This window comes from Pseudonaja textilis, chromosome 1, assembly GCF_049901715.1.
Source record: "Pseudonaja textilis isolate UNSWEBS1 chromosome 1, rPseTex1.2, whole genome shotgun sequence".
Taxonomy (NCBI): domain Eukaryota; kingdom Metazoa; phylum Chordata; class Lepidosauria; order Squamata; family Elapidae; genus Pseudonaja; species Pseudonaja textilis.
Window position 1 is genome coordinate 303,914,284 of NC_141990.1, and position 20,336 is coordinate 303,934,619.

At 37.8% G+C, this 20,336-nt stretch overlaps 1 protein-coding gene across 2 annotated transcripts in view; it reads left to right on the forward strand.

The window, feature by feature from the left end:
- Positions 1-15,621, forward strand: part of ESR2 (estrogen receptor 2) — a 73,943-nt gene extending 58,322 nt beyond the window's left edge. Inside the window, exons 9-10 of one of the 2 annotated variants that reach the window (XM_087922319.1) lie at positions 5,736-5,916; positions 14,612-15,621. In XM_087922319.1, coding sequence (XP_087778445.1) covers positions 5,736-5,916; positions 14,612-14,789 — 359 coding nt within the window. In that variant the 3' untranslated portion in view covers positions 14,790-15,621. The remainder of the gene's footprint in view (positions 1-5,735; positions 5,917-14,611) is intronic. The other variant, XM_087922318.1, reaches the window with a different exon arrangement.
- Positions 15,622-20,336: the final 4,715 nt, after the last annotated feature.

Consider the following 20,336-nt stretch of genomic DNA (forward strand, 5'->3'; position numbering starts at 1 on the left):
CTATCCATTCTATGATCTGAATGAAATAGAGTTGAAAATTTCTTATTCAGAAGAGCTGAAGAAGCTTCTTGGATAAGAAGCGAAATATCTTCAAAGAAAAAACAGAAAGTCCAGTTGCCTCTTGAAAAAGCACCTTTGGTTATCTGATTATCATTGTAAATAATATATTTGGTTATACTGATTACCATAGTAGGAATTGTGTGACTTAAAGACACAACCTGGTATCCTGAAAAGGGTGCTAGGGTGTAAAATGTGATTGGTTGGCTGATTGATTGTTTAGCTACAAAACAACTTACTTTTTTTCTCCCAAGATTTTACATACATTGAATGTATATATGTATGTAAGAAATATTAATAAATACATAAAATATTTATGATTGCCGTGTTCTTTAACAGTATGATCATCTGGTCTTATGACTTCTTCTAGATTTTTTTATCAATGAGAATAGTACAACTTAGATTGTGACTCATAAATCAAATATGTTTTATTAAAAATGATCTTTCTTTACAAGAGAAAATTATCAGAAATCAATACAATACAAATATGACTTAAATGTATACAATTGAATCTTAATGTTCATGCATTCTGAAAAGTACACCTTAGTCTATGATTTGTAAGCTGGTAAATCACATTAAGAATAACAATTTTTCTGGAGAGGCTCACGCTCAAATTAAATGGGAAGGAAGAGTCAGAGTATTATTTGGTTTGGGATAAGTGGTACAGCTGGGTAGAGTGCAAGAAAAAAGGTATACAGGATAAATGAACCCAGGACACATACTATAGTTGTATATATTGAATGCATAATAATAACGATTTCAAGCTTCTTATCTATTATATAAATATTACGAAGGCGCCATTCGATTAACCAATACAGTTATAATCCAATAGTAATAGCAGAATAATATATTATTAATAGGTAATTGATAAGAGATAAGGAACACTTGCCAATGATTACTTACTACTATTTATTATGAGCTATCAATCTTAATATCAAATGTAATAGAAAGAAATATGTTTATTGTTCTGTTTATATTCTTTTTATGTTCTTTTATGTTCTATTTATATTCCTTCTATTCTCATATGTTTGTTTGTGTTTTAATCTTTTGTAAATAAAGTCTATTTTAACACTCAAAAAAAAAAAAGAATAATTTTTCTACTGGATAGGTTTTTTTGCTGGATTTTTTTTTTAAAAAAGAAGGAATAGATAATGTTTTTCTCAGGTCTTGTTACCAAGAATAAAGTTGATAAATATGCTAAGGATCTCCTTCCTACCCCCTTCCCACTCTCTCCCAAATCTATGCACCTGCAAATGGGGAATAGGTAATTGTATTTTGTGAGCCACATGTGGCCCATGACCCAGCTTTTTGAAAGATTCAGAGTCTTCCAGAACATACTGCTGACATTCAGCAACAATTTGGTGGACTTTGGAAGTGTGATATCCTGCTAATTCTTAGCATGAAATAAACAGCTAGACTTTTGGCTAGACTGAGCATAGTGTCATTTACAGTGCCTGCAGATGCCATTGTATGCACAACACACTCTCATAATAGCATCCACAGAATTCTAAAAATATATTAAATCTAATAGAATAAATCCCTGGAATATTATCCATTAACTTCCTAGATAAATATGACCACTCAAAAGACAGTGGAAAGTTGAGATACTTTTTCATAAATAGCTGGGTGATATATGTACATGTGCGTGTATATATACTAATAATTGATTCTGGTGTATATTTTCATGGAGGCTTACTCAGTAGCAGATTTATTAGTCTTGGAGATATCTCATACTTTTTGTTTGTTTTAGCAACCAGAGATTAGAATCCTGCTCCTATTAGTCACTGAGTTGGGCATTTTTTAAGTTTCAATTGTTTTATTACATGTCTGTAACAATTAAATCTCAAAGAAATTTCTTAGTAATTTGTATGTGTGCGTGTGTGTGTATAGTTAGACAGATAGCTAGATGATAGATAGCTAGATGATATAGTACATTTCCCCCAAGTGAACTATAAACCTCTTTATAGATATTTGGGCATCAGCATTAAACCAATTTGAATGAAGCAATTCAACTGGTAACATAAATAGTGTCTGGATTTGCCATATCTATATGTATGTGAAATAAAGACAGAAGAATACAAACTTTCCTTGCAAATGCATAGCAGTGTGCCAACTACTGTTTTTAATAGCCTTGGATAACTTCTTCACCTTTACATTACAGTGTCTAAAGTGCCAGTGTAGGTCTAACTGACCTCCCAGCTACTAAACAAGCCAAACATTTAACACTTCATTTTACTTACTTGGAAAACTGCCAATCTGCTGCCATCCCATTCTAAGCTCTGTAGCGCTGACTCCAAAAGTGATACCTATAAATTGCAGTGACTGAGGTCATTCTGTTGCCTGTTTCTTTCTTCTCATTGGTTCTCACTTTTCACCCTGGAAAGGGCAACCATCTCAGCTATCAGCACATCAAAGAGCAGCCTTTCCAACTCATGCATGTTTATATAACTAGGGTTCCCAGCTAACCAGAAAGAAATTGATCAGGCTGGAATGAGCAGAAAAATTTGGAAAATTTTTATTTCTGACTTAATGGACCCCTATTTAGTGGACTTCACATGCAGTGGATTGGATTTCTGTCCAGTCATCCCCCCATCCCCCATGATGGACATTTGTTGCACCTAACTAACAGATAACAGATAATCAGAGTTGGAAGGGACCTTATAGGTCATCTAGTCCAACCCCCTGCCCAAGCGGGAGATCCTACAACATTTCTGACAGATGGCAGTCCAATCTCTTCTTGAAGGTCTCAAGTGATGGCGCTCTCACAACTTCCAAGGGCAAGCTGTTCCATTAGTTGATTGTTCCCACTGTCAGAAAGTTTCTCCTTATTTCCAGGTTAAATCTCTCCTTGTTCAGTTTCCAGCCATTGTTCCTTGTCTGGCCTACAGATGCTTTAGAAAATAGCTTGACCCCTTCCTCCCTGTGACAGCCCTTCAAATATTGGAAGACCACTATCATGTCTCCCCTGGTTCTTCTCTTCACTAGACTAGCCAAGCCCAGTTCCTGTAACCGTTTCTTCATCTACGTTAGACAGTTACATTAATTTGTGTAATGACATTTTAATAAAAAAACACAAATCACATTTGTAGAATTATGCTGCAAATGATGTATTTTGTGTTATAATTCAAATTGTATACTTTGTATTTAATAGACAATTAGGAATATCAGAACTCCTGCCTCCTAACTTGAGATTTTCCTGAACTAAGTTATTCCTTACTTTCACAGGTATAGTTCACAGTGCAGAGACAAAAAAACCTAGGAGCTCTAGTACATAACATTTCACATCACCTTTCAGCTACTTCCTTGGTCCCAGTTGTATAAAATTATGGGCCAAGAGGATATTTGAGGAAAACTATTGGGAGGAACTGTTTCTACTTATTAGGAAAACTTTGCTCAGGTACATTTAGTACTTGATAAGATCCAATAAGCATGTTTGCAATTTTCATACACTTTGTAACTGCAATGAGCTGCAAAGGTACAAGCAATGAGATACAAGCACTTTTCCACCCTGCTACTCTTCCCTACTTCCACTGCCCACCTCCTACTTTTCTGAGGATTTCTGAGAAAGATTTCTTGGAAATGAGAAAGTTCATCTTCACAGCTATTGCCTCAGAATAGACATTGGGTTATTATTATTGTTTTCATTCAAGGCTAATATGGTGGTCTGTTCTCAGCAATGTTTGATAGTGTGCTCAACTTTTTAAACTATATGTTTCTACCAATTTTTCATTACTTGCACATGTTAATTTTACAGATGTCCTACTGAGTCATTCTGGTGTCTGTGTTATGTCATTGTTCATAATCAGTTTCTGTGAACTTCTTGCATGAGCTGAAAATGTGATCTCCTATTTCTTCTACTTCTTTGCACATTCTGCATTTTGAATCATTTGACGATTTTTCAATTCTGGCCTTGATTGCATTAGCTCAAATAGCTTGCTCTTGCACAGCTAAATCAACCCTTCAGTTTCTTTCTTTCTTTTTCTTTTTAATTTTACTTACAAGCCATTGCCAGACTTAATTTTATCCATTTTCCCCTAAACCTTTTGTAGACATTGACCTTGTAATGCTTTCCCTTGCATTCTATTTTGTTATTACATTATTTTGTTATTCATTTTTTGTTTCCTGAACATTTAATAAGTTCCAATTTTTAACTTGCATTGATATTTGTTCTTGGCTGTCTTTTATGTAATCAACCAATGCACACTTTTCTTCTTCAACAGTTAGCTGGACCTGAGGAAAACCTTGGCCTTCATTTTTGTGGGGCAGGTCTAATCTATCAATAACACCACGGGGATGCATAGTGAATAGTCATCAATGTTCTTGTTTTTCAGTCCAAACTGTCCAGTTTGGCTCATGTCTGGTTAATAATTCAAGCATTGAATTATATCACAAGTATTGATAGCTTTAATGGTGTTTCCTCCATTCAGTTTTCTCTAGCAATTTTCTTATTTTTTAGATGTATTTTTTTTACTAATCTCATTTTTAACTTGACCATGCTTGATGTTATCCAGCTGTAGAATGTCCAGATACTATTAGACTTTGTCCTGATGACTTCTGAAGGTTTGGCCATTTGGCATTTCAGTTTCATGACTATCTGTGATTTTACCCCAATTTATTGCTTTGTAGCACTTTTCTCTAGACCCAATTCTATTGCTATATCTTTGCTAAAAAATTCTTACAATGTTTGTCAATTGCATTATTATAATTATGGTCCATTGAGAAGACATTCATGTTCTGAATGGTTTTGGCAATTTTGTCTGCCTATCGAGTCCTTCCCAAGGACCTAGGATATGTGGATGTTTGATATTGCAGGATGGAAGTTGTTCCAAGTAAAGCTACCTTTGCAATTGACTGATAGTGAATTCATCAATGCCGATGGTGTTCAAGTGGTGTTGTATTTTATTGTATTTTATTATCTTCTCCAGTTCTTTCTCTTCTCTTCTGCTGTCTCCAGGTACTGCCACGTCTAGTATACAGATTTTTTTGTCTTTCTTATTGACAATTATTAAGTCTGGGATGTTATGTGACAGGTGCCTGTCTGTTTGAAGTCTAAAGCCCCAGGGCATTTTAGCTTTTTCATTTTCTTCCTTTATTTTATGGTCCCACCAGTTCTTGCTTGCAGGCAAATGATATTTTTTTGCAGATATTCTGATAGACCATTTTTGCTACTTTGCCATGCCATTGTTTGTAGTCAGTCTCTGCAATCTTCTTGCAGCAGCTAACCAGGTGGATCTACTGTTTCTTCAATTTCTTTGCAGAGGCAGAACTTGCTATCTGTTGCTGTCTTCTCAATTTTGGATTTGTATGCATTTGTTTTTATGGCTTGGTTATGTGCAGACAGAATTAGCTGTCTCTTCCTTCAACTTTTCTGCATTATTATTATTATTATTATTATTATTATTATTATTATTATTATTATTATTATTATTATATCAGAAAGTAAGGCTATAGCTTACTGTAGTTACAGAGCAGTTGCTTTATGTGCAAAGATTTGTAGGTTTGGTTCCCAGAATCTTCAGGCTGAGTTGAAGGTTCCTACCTTCAATCTTAAATCGAGCTATCCCTTGTTGTGAACAATATAGACCCAAGAGGATTAATATTTAATTCAGATTTAATCATAGAAAGTAGAGGTAATTTCTAATAACTAGTTAACATTGATTTTTGGTACTCTTGTGTAGGCATGTATCCACTGTCATCTGCTACAGAAGAAACTGAGAGCAACAAAAAATTGAACCATCTGCTAAACTCAGTGACAGATGCCTTGGTGTGGGTCATTGCAAAGAGTGGAGTCCCTTTATCCCAACAAACAACTCGCTTGGCAAATTTGTTGATGTTACTTTCTCATGTCAGGCATGCAAGGTAAGACCATTCTAGATGGTGTTGGAGATGTCTTCTTGCAGCTTGTTATCTTTTTTGCCTATGATCGTGAAGGAGAAAAGTTACTTAAGGAGGAGAGATTGCATTACTTTTTATTTCTCCTTATGAATGATTTCATACTTTTTATATATGTTGCCTATTAATGTGTATGAATGAATATATATATATATATATATATATATATATATATATATATATATATATATATATATATTATGTATGTATATATATATATATATATATATATATATATATATATATATATATATATATATATATATTTGTTTTCTGAGGTTCTCGCGGGTATTTGTATGTGGATCTTTGGTTGTTCGGGTTTTCTCCGCGTAAGATTCAAAGTATCTAGGCAACGTTTGATGAAGTCTCATTCATCATCATCAGGCCTCTGTCTTTGGCTCTTGCTTTTCAGAGTGATGTGAGGTTGCAGCTGCTTTTTTCTTTCTAACTGTCAGTGGGGGTGGGATTTGAATGGGTGGGGGCTTGGCTGTGTTCTGATTGGGTGGGGGTGTCTTCTCATTGGTGAAAAGCAAGAGCCAAAGACAGAGGCCTGATGATGATGAATGAGACTTCATCGAAACGTTGCCTAGATACTTTGAATCTTACGCGGGAGAAAACCCGAACAACCAAAGATCCACATACAAATACCATGAGAACCTCAGAAAACAAATATTACACCTCTACGGGAGGAAACCCACCATCTGATCAGGACTTATGAAAAACTTGAAGTCCAAAGAGCTTCCATTTTATGTGACCTTGCATTCCTATGCAACTGCCGAGATCAAAATTTAATTCCCACAAGCTTCCAACTGAAATTCCACACCAACACAGCAGCCACCAAACGCATCCTAAAAAGAACAGAATTAGCCCTAATCAGAAATGAACTTCACACAAAAAGGTTTCTCCTAGACCAAATCAACAAAGATCTCCTCACACTCCACCTGAAACTCAGCAACAAGATTCACCCCCTACTTTGGGACAAATCCAAACAACTTGCTGTCTGGAGAGCGAAACACAGACCTCCCTCAAGACAAACACACACACCAACAAACTCAAGAAACTACAACAACGCCAGAAACCAACTCCTCCCCCCACAGCCACACATGAAACAAACAGTGCACAACATCTCAGACAAGATCCTCACTGAAGCTGAAACCAAGGTCCTTTCAAAGGATTCAACTTTGCTGTCGCCCCCAAACACATCCCCACAGAAACCATCATATGTGGAGTTGAAACCAGCCTGACCAAAACCAACCCTGATGATGCTAACAAAATCAGACTTGAAATCACCAACATCCTCTGCACTAGCAAACCACCCAAAAGCAACTTATCCAAAGAAGAACAAACTGCACTACTTAACCTGAAAGAAGACACCAGCATAATAATCCTACCAGCAGACAAAGGCAACGCGACAGTGGTTATGAACACATCTGACTACCAAACCAAGTTAACCAACCTACTCCAAGACCCCGCATACAAACCCCTAAAGACAGACCCCACCACCTACCTAGAAAAAACTACCAAATCCAAAATAAAAACCTCCCCATCAGTGAAGAAATCCAGCAAAGAATCATACCCAGAGAAAAATCATCCAGATGCCCCAAGCTTTATGGTCTCCCAAGATACACAAAGAAGGAACCCCACTCAGACCAATAGTCAGCTCCATAGGCTCACCTCTACAAAACCTGGCCAAATTTCTCGCCAAACAACTACAACCCTATGCAGAATCCATCAACTCACATGTAAGAAACTCATTCCAGTTCATCGAAATCATAAAGAAACAAAACTTACAACCCAGCGACCTACTAGTAAGCTTCGATGTCATATCCCTCTTCACCCAAATACCAATAAAAGAAGCCTTGACAGCCATCCAAAACAAATACAACCCCCCAAGCACATCCTAGATCTGACCAACCACTGCCTATCCAATACATACTTCACCTACAATGGACAAAAATACAAACAAATAGAAGGAGCACCCATGGGATCACCCCTCTCACCTGTCATCGCAAACCTCTACATGGAACACTTTGAAACACAAGCTCTAGAAAAATATGACCACAAACCCAAACTCTGGCTCAGATACGTAGATGACACCTTCATAATCTGGCCACATGGGAAAGAAAAACTAAACAAGTTCCTCACACACCTCAACAGCCTACACCCCAAGATACAATTCACCATGGAAACAGAAACCAACAATCAACTTCCCTTCCTAGATGTCTTGGTATACAAAAGATCCAATGGCTCCCTAGGACACACCATCTACCAAAAGAAAACACATACAAACCGCTATCTACATGCACTCTCACACCACCACCCAGCACAGATCAATTCCGTAGCCAAAACACTCATCTCCAGAACAAAATGCTTAGCCGATGAACAACACCAAAAAGCCGAACTACACACCCTCACCAACGTACTTACAACCAATGGATTCCAAAGACACAAGATTACCCACCTAATCCAAAAAGAAACCCCAACCAAAATCCAAGACAGAGAACAAGAAAACGGCAAAGCCCTCCTCCCATATATAAAAGGCACTACAGACAGAATCAGCAAGATACTCCAAAAACACAATATTAAAACAGCATTCTGCACAAACAAAAAAATATCCACCATCCTAAGAAACCCCAAAGATAGAGTCGAATTAGAAAACCAAGGAGTATACGAAATCCCCTGCACTGCCTGCCCTGCCACATACATTGGACAGACTAACAGAAGAATTAGTGCACGCATTGAAGAACATAAGAACTCAATCAAAAAGAAGAAACGACCTCTTCCCTGGTCCAACACCTCAAAGCCACAGGACATAAAATTAACTTTAAAAATACCAGAACTATTGCCAAAACCGAACACTTCAACAGCAGAATAATCAGAGAAGCCATAGAAATAGAAAAACGCCCACACAGCATGAACAAACGAGATGACACCTCCCGCCTCCCAGCCATTTGGAAACCCGCCCTCATGAACAGACGAATACCTGCAACCTCACCACTGCCCACTCCAAACCCCTCCGAGCCATACATGAAGCAAGCCGACACCAACTATGGAGATGCAGCGCGACCTCGAACTCGAAGCCGGGCAGCAAGAAATCCAGCCAATCAGAACACGGCCAACCCCCAACCAATCAAAACACAGCCAGGCCCCCCACCAATGAGAAGACACCCCACCCAATCAGAACACAGCCAAGCCCCCACCCATTCAAATCCCACCCCCACTGACAGTTAGAAAGAAAAAAGCAGCTGCAACCTCACATCACTCTGAAAAGCAAGAGCCAAAGACAGAGGCCTGATGATGATGAATGAGACTTCATCGAAACGTTGCCTAGATACTTTGAATCTTACGCGGGAGAAAACCCGAACAACCAAAGATCCATATATATATATATATATATATATATATATGTATATATGTATATATATATTCTCAAGTTTTCGCAGGTACTTACATGTATGGCATTCAACTTTGTTTGGGTATTTTCCCACGTCATTGTAGTTGTGCTTTTAAAGTTGTAGCAACGTTTTGGCAGAATCTCATCTGCCATCATCAGGCTTCTGTATAGTGTTCATCCAGATGAATTTTCTTATAAACAAAGTATTCTGCTTAGAAAAGGTGGTATATTTCTGATCTATTGCTGGAGAACAACAGGTAACTAAAGTTATTGCATTTTGTTTTCCAAAGCATGTCTCTTCCTGAAGCCCAATTTGTTCCTTTTGAAAAATAGATTTAAAAAAGATTAAATGATAAAAATTAGCCGCTGTTTCCATCTAATCCAATACATTATCTGTGGAGTTTTATTTTTAATGACAGGATATTCAGCCATGTAAATATCACCATCTGACACAGATGAATTGTAATTCTGTACATTTTAAATACAGATTGAATTGGAATATTGTTAAATTAAAACATAATTTTGAGGGTTTATGGGTATATATAAATAATAAAGAAGCAATTTATTTTTAAGAAGTCAGCCAAAATTAAAACTAATATAATTTTCCATTAATTCTATGGATTAAATATATTGTGAAATTTCAAGAATGTGGGCTGAGCAGTATGTTTTTACTTAATCATTTTTAAGCTATTAAAATTATTGTACCAAAGATTTTATAAGTATAAAACTAAATTCATGGAAGGCAATGCTTTCTATGATGTGATAATTGTTATCTTCTCCCAAAGAAACCTTCATTCAGAAATGTTGCTTTAAAAACATAAGGCCAAGTTCAAGTTGCTGAATTATAACCAGCTTCCAAAGCTGATAATTAAATGTTTTAGCAGTACTTGTAAGAAAAGTGCATCTTATTGTACAAAAATATTATATTGTTTGATTATGAACATGTTTAGACCTTTACACAGCTCCATGCCCAGAAAGACTTTTATAACAACATTTGAGCTGGAATATTGCATTGCAAATTTATACTATTGAAGTGTTTGTTAACTCTAAATTGTATAGATCACTGACTATAATAGCAGTGGATATACAGTGGAACATCAATAAAAATTAGTCTTGAATTATTTTGCACACATTGTACAGAGCAGAATGGATTCCAATCAGTGGTGGCACTGCTTCGGGTGAACCGGTAGCAAGGATATGGTGCCAAACCAGTAGTAACTTCTGGCTGGCCACGCCCCCCAATGGGTCGCCCCTCCCGTCCCCGCCCAGTCAATCCTTATTGCAACATTGCGCGCATGCCCGACATCGCTGACTGCGTTCTTCCCTGCCCAGTCATTCCTTAAGGTGTTTCTTTTTTTCCCCTCCCAACAATCAGCTGTTCCTATGATCAGCTGTGCTGGGATTCCCCTCACTGTCTTACTGCTTCACCCAGGAGGCTCCCCTGAGGCCCAGGAAGGCAAAAATGGTGACGGGATACAGCTCTCCCTGCCCTGTTTTTGCCTTCCTGGGCCCCAGGGAAGCTTCCTGAGGGCAAAAACGCCCCCCAGGAGGCTTCCCTGAGGCCCAGAAGACCCCAAAACAGAGTGTGGGGGGATGCTGCATGCCTCCTCCAGGCTCCATTTTTTCCTTACTGACGAAGACTTCTGGGAGCAAACCCTCCCCCCAGGAGGCTTCCCTGAGGCCTAGGAGGCCCCAAAATGGAGCACAGGGGGGTGCTGCGAGCCCCCCTATGCTCAGTTTTTTTCCTTCCTAAGCCCCAGGGAAGTCTTCTGGGAGCAAAAACGCCCCCCCAGGAGGCTTGCCTGAGGCCCAAAAGGCCCCAAAACTGGTGGGGGGATGCAAAAAAGCCATGCCCACCCAGTCACATGGCCACACCCACCTAGCCATGCCCACAGAACCGGCAGTAAAAAAAAAAAAGAATCCCACCACTGATTCCAATGTTTTGAGAGAGACCATGCATTGTAATTAAGTGGCTAATATATTTAAGCAAATAAGCAACCTTGGTGAATCAAATCCCAGGTTTTTGTCAGCTTGCCATTCCTAGGTCATTCTTTAAAAGAACAGCCTTCTGTTTGAAGGCCTTTCAGAAACCAACCCTCTCCTTGAAACACCATCTATTCGAACAGCTATCCAGTCTCTACCTAGATTAAAGAAAAGATGGAAAACAGAATTGGCCCATTTTGGCTGGCTAGAGTAGGCTTGGACTGTAGCCCTTAGGGGCATCAGTTTAATGAACATCTAAATCTTAAAAAAAAGGCATACAGGTTCTATTGGTGTCCTTGGATGAACATAACTGGCACTGGCAAAGAGGATGGCTTCTGTCTATTCAGAGATTCTATCCAGGTAGTCCTCAACTTGCAACAGTTCATTTAGTAACTGTTCAAAATTACAAAGGCACTGAAAAAAGTGACTAATGACCATTTTTCACAGTTATAACTTTTGCAGCATCTCAAAATTCAGATGCTTGGCAACTGGTTTATATTTATGAGCATTGCTGTGTCCCAAGCTCATGTGATCACCTTTTGTGACCTTCTGACAAGCAAAGTCAAAGGGGAAGCCAGATTCACTTAACAACTGGGTTACTACCTTATCAACTGCAGTGGTTCAGTTAACAACTGAGGCAGGAAAGGTCATAAAGTGGGGCAAAATTCACTTCTTGAATGTCTCACTTAACAAGAAATTTTGGGCTCCATTGTGCTTGTAAGTTGAGGACTACCTGTGCTTCTGGTTGTCAGGCATATAAACTTTGAAAAGAAGATAAAAAATCAACAATGATAACAGGTAGCTGCTGGGAGCATCTCTTTGGTGATATGGTTCCATAAACAAGCTCTCCCCAACTTAATAGAAGAAATATAGGGAAGCAGAGACGGCTCTACCTTCCAAAGGATAAAGTTGTTTCTCCAGGGAACTGATTGCAAATGGTGACAGATAAGGGTTGGTCACGGCCTCCCCCATTCCCCTTGGCATAACCCCAGATTGGCTTGACCAGCTACTTAGCTGAGTAAGGTCTGGAATGGTGTGTGACTTTTTGGAGCCCCCATGTTTTCAGTGATTCACTCTGAAGACTCTTTAGAGCAAGTTAAGAAGACAGTCGGCTTAAGTGAAAAATCATGTATTGTTCCCTTCAAAATACTGAGTTAGGACACAGAAGTTTTGTTTTCTACTGAATCAGTGTAGCTGAAGTCATAAGAAACAATCCTGCAATACTAGAGTAGTGCTTCTCAGCCTTGGTGGTTTCAATTTCTAGAGGCAAATCTTATTTGTGTTGCTTATCAGAATTAAAACAACTTGTTTCCTCCTCAATCTTTTAAAGGAGCTGAATGGCAATGCCACTAATAATCCTAATTTTTTTCTTGGAGAAAGAGCAGATTAATTTTGATTTAGATTACCTGGTTCTATTTTTTTTCCTTTCAAACTCTTCTACACAGCTCTTCCATGTCAGTTGTTTACTTTGTGATGGCAATGAAAGACTGCTCCGTGGTTGTGTTACAACATTGACCTGGCACTGGAAAATTTATTGATACTTTTTAAAGTACACATTAAAAAAGGTTGAGTCATTATGTGGAATTGGCTTAATGAATATTGACTTTTCCATCAGTGAAAGTAAGAAATAGCACAAGCCAGCTTTTGGCTTATTTTGCTTTTTATAGAAACTTTTCCATTAACCCAATTTCTGGCTGCTCAGAAATTGAAAAAAATACATTGTTTCAAACTGGTAACTGACCAGCAGCATTTGGACAGACCTTATTTCAACCAGCAAGCTGCATTAGCTAGAATGATAATTTGCATTTTAAATGCCTTCTTCCACTTACTTTACTGGGTAAATAGCAATTAGAACCAGGGTTTCCAGTGTGTCCCTAATGTATCTGAGCTCCATCTAATCTTCCTGCTCCTTCCCCCCCAAATCAAGTCTTGGTGTATCCAGTCATTGGTTTTCGAGTTTGAAAACACTCTCAGTGATTTATAGAAAATGAAGAGTTTTTACATCAGCCTTCTTTGTGCTATTCCAAATCAGCCCACAGCTTGTCTATCCTTGTGGCATTGTTTATTTTAAGGACTGAACTGGTCACATTCTGGATCTATTCTGTTTTCTCTGAAACCAGAATCAGACAATGTGATGGCTTGGGAGAGGTCTGTTTTTCTTTTGGCTTTGATCTTGCTTCTCCCTGCCTCACAGCTCTGGGATGCAAGAAGATTCTTCCTCAATACCTGTTGCAATCTAATTACATTATAAAAGGAATAGAGGCAAACTGGTTGAACTATAGGCTTGTGGCCAGGAGGTTAGGGTGAGCCTGTCACCGTGAGTTTGTCTTTTTTAAGATAAGAGTTGGGTTTGTTCTCAGCTGCCATTACTTTTTGTGTTTTCTTATCATGCATGTTTGGTTGGGACTTTACACTAAGCGTGCTGCCCAGAGCCACAATTGTGAGAACACCAGAAACTCCTTGCTTGAGTTCTGTTTTTGAACTTTTCTATTGGCCACCCAGAGAAGGATTATTGGATCATAGTCTTTCTTGCCCAATCTTAGTTTTTCAAGTCAGCTAGAAGTTAGCTTCAAAATAGCTCATGAGCTAAAATGGTTTATGAGGGATTCTACTGTCTCATCCCCAGAATGAGTTTCCAATGCTATAGAAGGTGAAGCCTGCAATAAAATTCCTCTGAGTGCCATGATAAAAAAATTTTAGAAGACTAAATGATAGTCCAATCTTTCATAGTGTTTATTGTGTTCCCGAATGCAGTCATGAAGCATTTAACAATTTCAATTTTATTTTATACATGTTCTTTCAAGTGTTTGCTGTTTTAGTTTTTAAAGTTTTAATATAAATGTTTACATTTTATTTATTTTAATGTGTTAAATCATTTTTGTTTTGCATTGCTGGCAAGGTCTTACTGGTTTCACTTTTGTTGGTATTATTCAAGTGAAATGGGACTCTATCAAAGACGCTGTTGTAGAATTCCTGCTTTGGGCTTAATCAGGGGTGTCAAACTGGTGGCCCATGGGTTGGATGTGTCTCATGCAGGCCAAGCCCACCCCAGTTCCATGAAGGGGGAAAATGTTCCAAAATGTCACGTGATGGCAACATGATGCCATGAGTTTGACACTCATGGGCTAGATGATTAAAAAAAAAACACCTTCCACTCCTTATATTCTGTTATGCAAAATTGTGCAGTTGTGTGGATCATTTAAAAATCTTGTAGCTCCTGTCCTAGAGCACCTCTGTATTTTAAAATCTCAGCACTTCTTTCTGATCACAATGTTTTCTTTACAGTAACAAAGGGATGGAGCATCTTCTTAGTATGAAGTGCAAGAATGTAGTACCAGTCTACGATTTGTTGCTGGAGATGCTCAATGCTCACACTGTCCGCAGTCACAGGAAAACACCCACCTCCAATCTTGAGAATAGCCCATTGGAACCAACAGAGACAACAGATGGAGTCCAGCAGTGATTTCGTAGCAGTCCAAATCCAGGAAATACCCAAAGAAAAAAAAAAGAATGAAAGAAATATCCAGATCAAAACTTTGGATATTTGCTGTTAAGAAAACTACGACATCTTTACAATTTTTACTGGACCATTTGTTAATCTTTTTCAGACTGAATATTGTCTGTCAACTTAGACGGTTTTAGAAAAGCCCCATGGGGTTGGAACTGAACAGCCAGCTGATGATTTGTGGTTTTATCAAACGTTGCATTTCTGGAGTGCCTTCTAAAGGAGACTGTTTAACTGCCAAAACAGCCTTAAGCTTCATGGTATCCTAGGTAGATGCCAATATAAGCTTTTTTTCTTTTCTTTTTTTAAAGGAGAACTGGACAACTCAAAAATCTAATGAATATCTGTCAGGGCAGAAAGAGAGGCAACTTTTGATAAGAAACTGAATAGTTTGACATGACACTGTGCATCAAGCTGCACATTAGAGCAAACAGGAAAAACTGCTTGCATTAAAAATGCATGTCGTTCAGCTTGTTAATTGCAATGGACACTTAATATGTTTTCCATTGTGCAAATGTACTTTAGATAAGTTAGTAAAGGGGAATAATGAGCAGGTCTTCATATTTAATTGCAAAGCCTTGATTTGGAGAGCTTGTTTCTAGATTCATTCTGATAAAATGAACTGGAAGCATTTTAAAGCCCCAGTTTGTCTTGACTGCTATCTAAGCATTTACCATGTATTTGAGTTCTATGTTCAAGTACCTGTGGCTTTATTTCCTCTTAGAAACGTGTACAATATACTGCTATTGTTGTGAAGGAATTATTGCAATGAATATTCAGCATTTGTGAATAGTGATGTAATATTTGAACTACTGAAGATCAAAATAATTATGGTTATTTTATATGAGATTGAGGTGTTTACAGACAAACCTGGAAATACAAAATAGGAAATGGGGGACCAAATAGAATGTGTCTGATCAACCACCTTATGCATGTCCATGTGGCAACCCACCAGCCCTGTCAATCACAGTCATGTATCCCTACCAGCTTCTCATTGTAGGAGGCAGCTCTACATAAATATATAAAATATAGTCAGAGCTGGTGGCATCATTAAGGACAGTTAAGGAATTGTGTATGCATTCTTGTTCCATATGAATATCTGCATCATATGTGAGTTTTATATGCAAGCACCTGGGATAAAGAAGTTAGCCTAGGAGATGCTCTTAGGAATGCAAGGTTTAATATCCCTGAACCAGACCTGGAAACCGTGAACTATGCTTGAATGTAGCACTCTTCATGTTGGGTTCTCTTTAAGAAGTGTCCAGAAACTTTAACTGATATAAAATAGGGTGACCAAGATCAGTAACAGCTACAGTAAGCCACAATAACATATAATAATGAAACACATATTCTGCCTTTAGGTAGCTATGTTCATTTAGTATTTATACCATGACATCGTTACATCAGGGGGGATTAGCTGCCCAGTCATGGTGGGAGTGGTCTACTGGAGTTTCCAATTCTGGCTTCTGGTGGGCCTCCAGAGCCCAGGGGAGGCTGTTTTCGCTCTTCCAAGGATCCAGAGGCTTCCCCCGGGTCTCTGGGAGGGCAAAAATGGCCTCCCCCAGGCTTTGGAGGTCCACTGGAAGCCGGACACAGGCCCATTTCTGGACTTCCAGAAGGCCTGTTTTTCCTCCTCTCAGAGCCTCCACGCAGACCCTGCACTTACCTGCATCATGTGGAGACTCCTGGGAGGGGAGGGGCCAGCTGGTTGGTTGAAATACTGGTTCGGCAAACCAGATATAACTTTAACATTTGTTTTGCCCAAACCGGTCCGAACCAGTATAATCCCATCCCTGCATTACATGTATTATGTCCCTTGACCTCTCACTGATAGACCTTCATAACTAGGCTATTAAGTTAGGCATGATATTGAGAAGATCTTACACCCCTGCTTACACCCCTTCTTGTTGTCGGTTTTATTTGGGGTACAATTGTTGTTGTTTTTTTTCTAAACTTCTTTGGATATAAGATCACCCATCTCAGTTTCATCCTGTCAAGACATGAAAATCTATTCATTCATTCTTTCTACATATTGTAAGGCAGTTTGTAAAATATAGGCAACATCTAAAATAACCACATTATATTTTATACTTAAACAACCATAAATACTGAGAATAATTAAAAAACAATCATGATTCATCATTTAAATCAATTATACTTGGTCATGTTAAAGTTCAGCAGGAGACACCCTTTTAAAGATGCCCCTCCTTTCCAAGGTTTGTATGTTGGACAAGTGAGAAAAGGCTTTCTTGCAGTTTCTCTCAACTTTTGGAATGCTGGCTCATATTTGACTTCTTCCTCCTTCAGCTTTTAGGGAAGGAATCCAGACCTTCCTCTGTAATCATCCCTGTTCTATCTGAAACAGTCAATAATTAGTTCAAATGGTTTAAATCACATTTTAACTGTTTATGTTACTTTTTGATTGTTAACTTGAGAACCCTCAGGCTTCAGAGAGGGAAAAATTAACAACTACCCATTAATAGGAAAGTCATGGAAAAGCTGCCTGATTTCAACTGGACAATTGGACAACACTAATTAAAAGCGTTTTCTTTTTCTTTTGGGGGGAATATCCATTGATAGGGCATTTTCCCCATTAACTCTTCATTCCCAACAGGAATCTGTGTAGTCACAGCTGCCAGGAACTACTGGGAGTTGGTAAAGGTTCTGCAGAAAGTCCATGATATATAAGTAATTACAAACATCGTGTGAGATTGCCAAAACTTGGAGTTTTAAGCAAATAAATATTTAAAATTGAATAATAAGAATTAGTTGGGAGGGAGGATCTTATGAACACTTGAGAAGATTGTGAATGCTGTTTGAAGATGTCTTGTTGCTGGCCTTGGGCTTATTCAGTGGCCTTATAACAGCTTTTGATTTCAATGTAGAATTTTATTTATTATGGGGAGTTGTTTGTGAATCAGTGTTGACTTCTGGTGACTGCCAGGACAAGTCCCTGCAGTTTTTTTAAAAAAAGTTTTTCAGAAGTGGTTTACTGCTTCTTCCTAGGGCTGAGAATGACTGTCATCTGGCTTTATGCCTCAGCAAGACTACAACTCACAATCTCCTAGTTTCTAGCCTGGTGACTTAACCACTGTATCTGGTTCTTGCTGATCATGCTAGTTATTAGCATAAAAATAAAAGCTGAGAACAACCTACCTATCAATTCTATGCATATAAAATAGTTCAGATGTGCCCAGGTGCCTGGTGTGATTTGAAACATCAATGGACTTTTGCACTTTTATTTTGAATGAGTACTTTCACTCTGCTCTTTTCTGTATGGAACAAAGCATAGAGTTGAAATCTAGAGTAGGACAATAGAAGTCCTCAGAATTCCAGTGGTCAACCACTTCAGAATTTGGTTCAGAGCATTTCTCCCACCTCTTCAGCTGACATAGAAGGGAGGTTGGACTAAAACAGGAACTAGGGTTTTTTTGGTTTTGTTTTTTGCGGGGCTTTTTTTGCTCTAAAGAAGTGTTTCTCAGCCTTGGCAGCTTTATGATATATGGATCTCAACTCCGCTGTCTGGAGAATTCTGGGAGTAGAAGTCCACATAATTTAAAAGTTGCCAAATTTAAGAAACACTGCTCTAGAAAACCCAAAGTAGGGAATAAGTGTTTTTGCTGAAACTTTTCTGTGCACTTTTGAAAACAATGAATTCAGAATGCAGCAGAAAGCTCAACATCATAGTTTCCCCGATGTCTGATAAATGTTTTTTTTCCCCTGAATTAGACTTCATGAATCTTTTTACTACAGCACCCAGTTGCACATGTGAAAACATCAGCTACATATAGGAATGGCAAAATTTAAGAACAGAGTTTTGGATTGTTTTGCTGGCATTCCTTCCACCATTTTTACCTTGAGGAAAGAAAACATAAAAACCAAACAGGTAAATGAAGTATAGGAGAGCTCTTGCAAACCAGAGTTCTTTGTCCATTGAAGTTGATCCCATAACAAATCTGTCCATCTGCAAAAAGGCATCAGACTCCTTTGAAGTTTCTGCAACAGTGAAATATGGCTACATTTCTGGATTATTTCCAGCTAAGCCTCTTTTGTTTCTGCACAAAGTACTTTACTGGATTTTTTTTGCTATACGTTTGCATTGAAGAAACATTTCTTTGTTCCCTTATTAAAGGAACATCTTTAATTTTCACCTGAAAAGCTTTAGCTTTGCTCTTTTCTTTCATGAGCAGCAGCTGTTCTATATCTTCAATGGTGTCATTCTTACAGATCTTCACTTGGACCAGGGGTGTGAAACTCACGTCATGGTGGTGTCATGTGACGTATCGTTTTTTTTTCCCTTCACTAAACTGGGCATGGCTAGTGCATGATGCATCCAGTCCGTGGACCGGGAGTTTGATCTTAAACCAAATAGATGGGTAAATTTAGAAATACTGTATGAAAGCAATTCACATTTTTTGAAGTTGTTGAAATCAGAATTATTTTTAGAATGTTGCTACACTGCTCACTGTTCAAAACAACATCACAGCAGGAATATGTACTTTTGGAAAATTATAGCCAAACATATATATATTTAAACTCTCAAAATGCATTTTTTTCTAGGGAGAACTTGTTTTCAAAAAGTATGGATGCTAGGCAAATATGTATAAATATGTGTTCCTTAAAGAAAAAAGTATCCACAAAGATTTGCACAAATAATATGTAACTCTTCTACTTAATTAAGAATGGAACAAAAGAAAACTTGCAATCAGAAAGAAATTTAATTATGTGAAGGAGATGGGCAGTTTCAAAATTTGATTTATTTTTTTTTAGTTTTACCATGTGATACAGTTAAGTGAAATGGAGATGAACTATTAAGGAAATATCAGTTCCCTTGGTCTTTGTAATTTTTTCCCCTAATTTTCCTCATCGCTTTATCTATCCACCCCACTTCATCATATAGTGTCTTTCTCTTCATTTTGCTTTGTTTATCTTACAGGAACAATTATATAGACACCAAATGTTTTGTTTGACACCATTAAGCTATTACGAGATTTGTTCTTAGTACTGTGTTTAGTTATTACTGATGTATCTAGTGTTTGATCTGTGGTAGCACATTTACACATTGCCATTTGTTTTTATAGTCATCAATTGACCAATTTCTTGTGTGTAGATGTATCTGTGAAGGTATTGTAAAGAAATACTTTTGAAATTTATCTCAGGAATGTTTGGAGGACATTAAGTTTATTGCATCAATATGTTACAATTGTTTTTTAATGTAATGGGAAAATATGATATTTTAAAAAATCTTGTTAAACATGAAGATTGAAGGAATTTAACACAGAAATGCAAAAAAGGCAACCAGACATTTTTTTAGCCCAATGGTCCATGAACTGACTGAGTCTTTGTAAAATATAGAATGAATAGGACAAGACATCTATGGAGCTTCTCAATTATTGAGTTCATGGTTGTCCCAAAAGGGCTTTTTCCCAAAAGCTGGAAAAAAATGGACTTTTTTTGTTTTTTCTTTGAAAACATTTCACTTCATATCCAAGAAGCTTTTTCAGT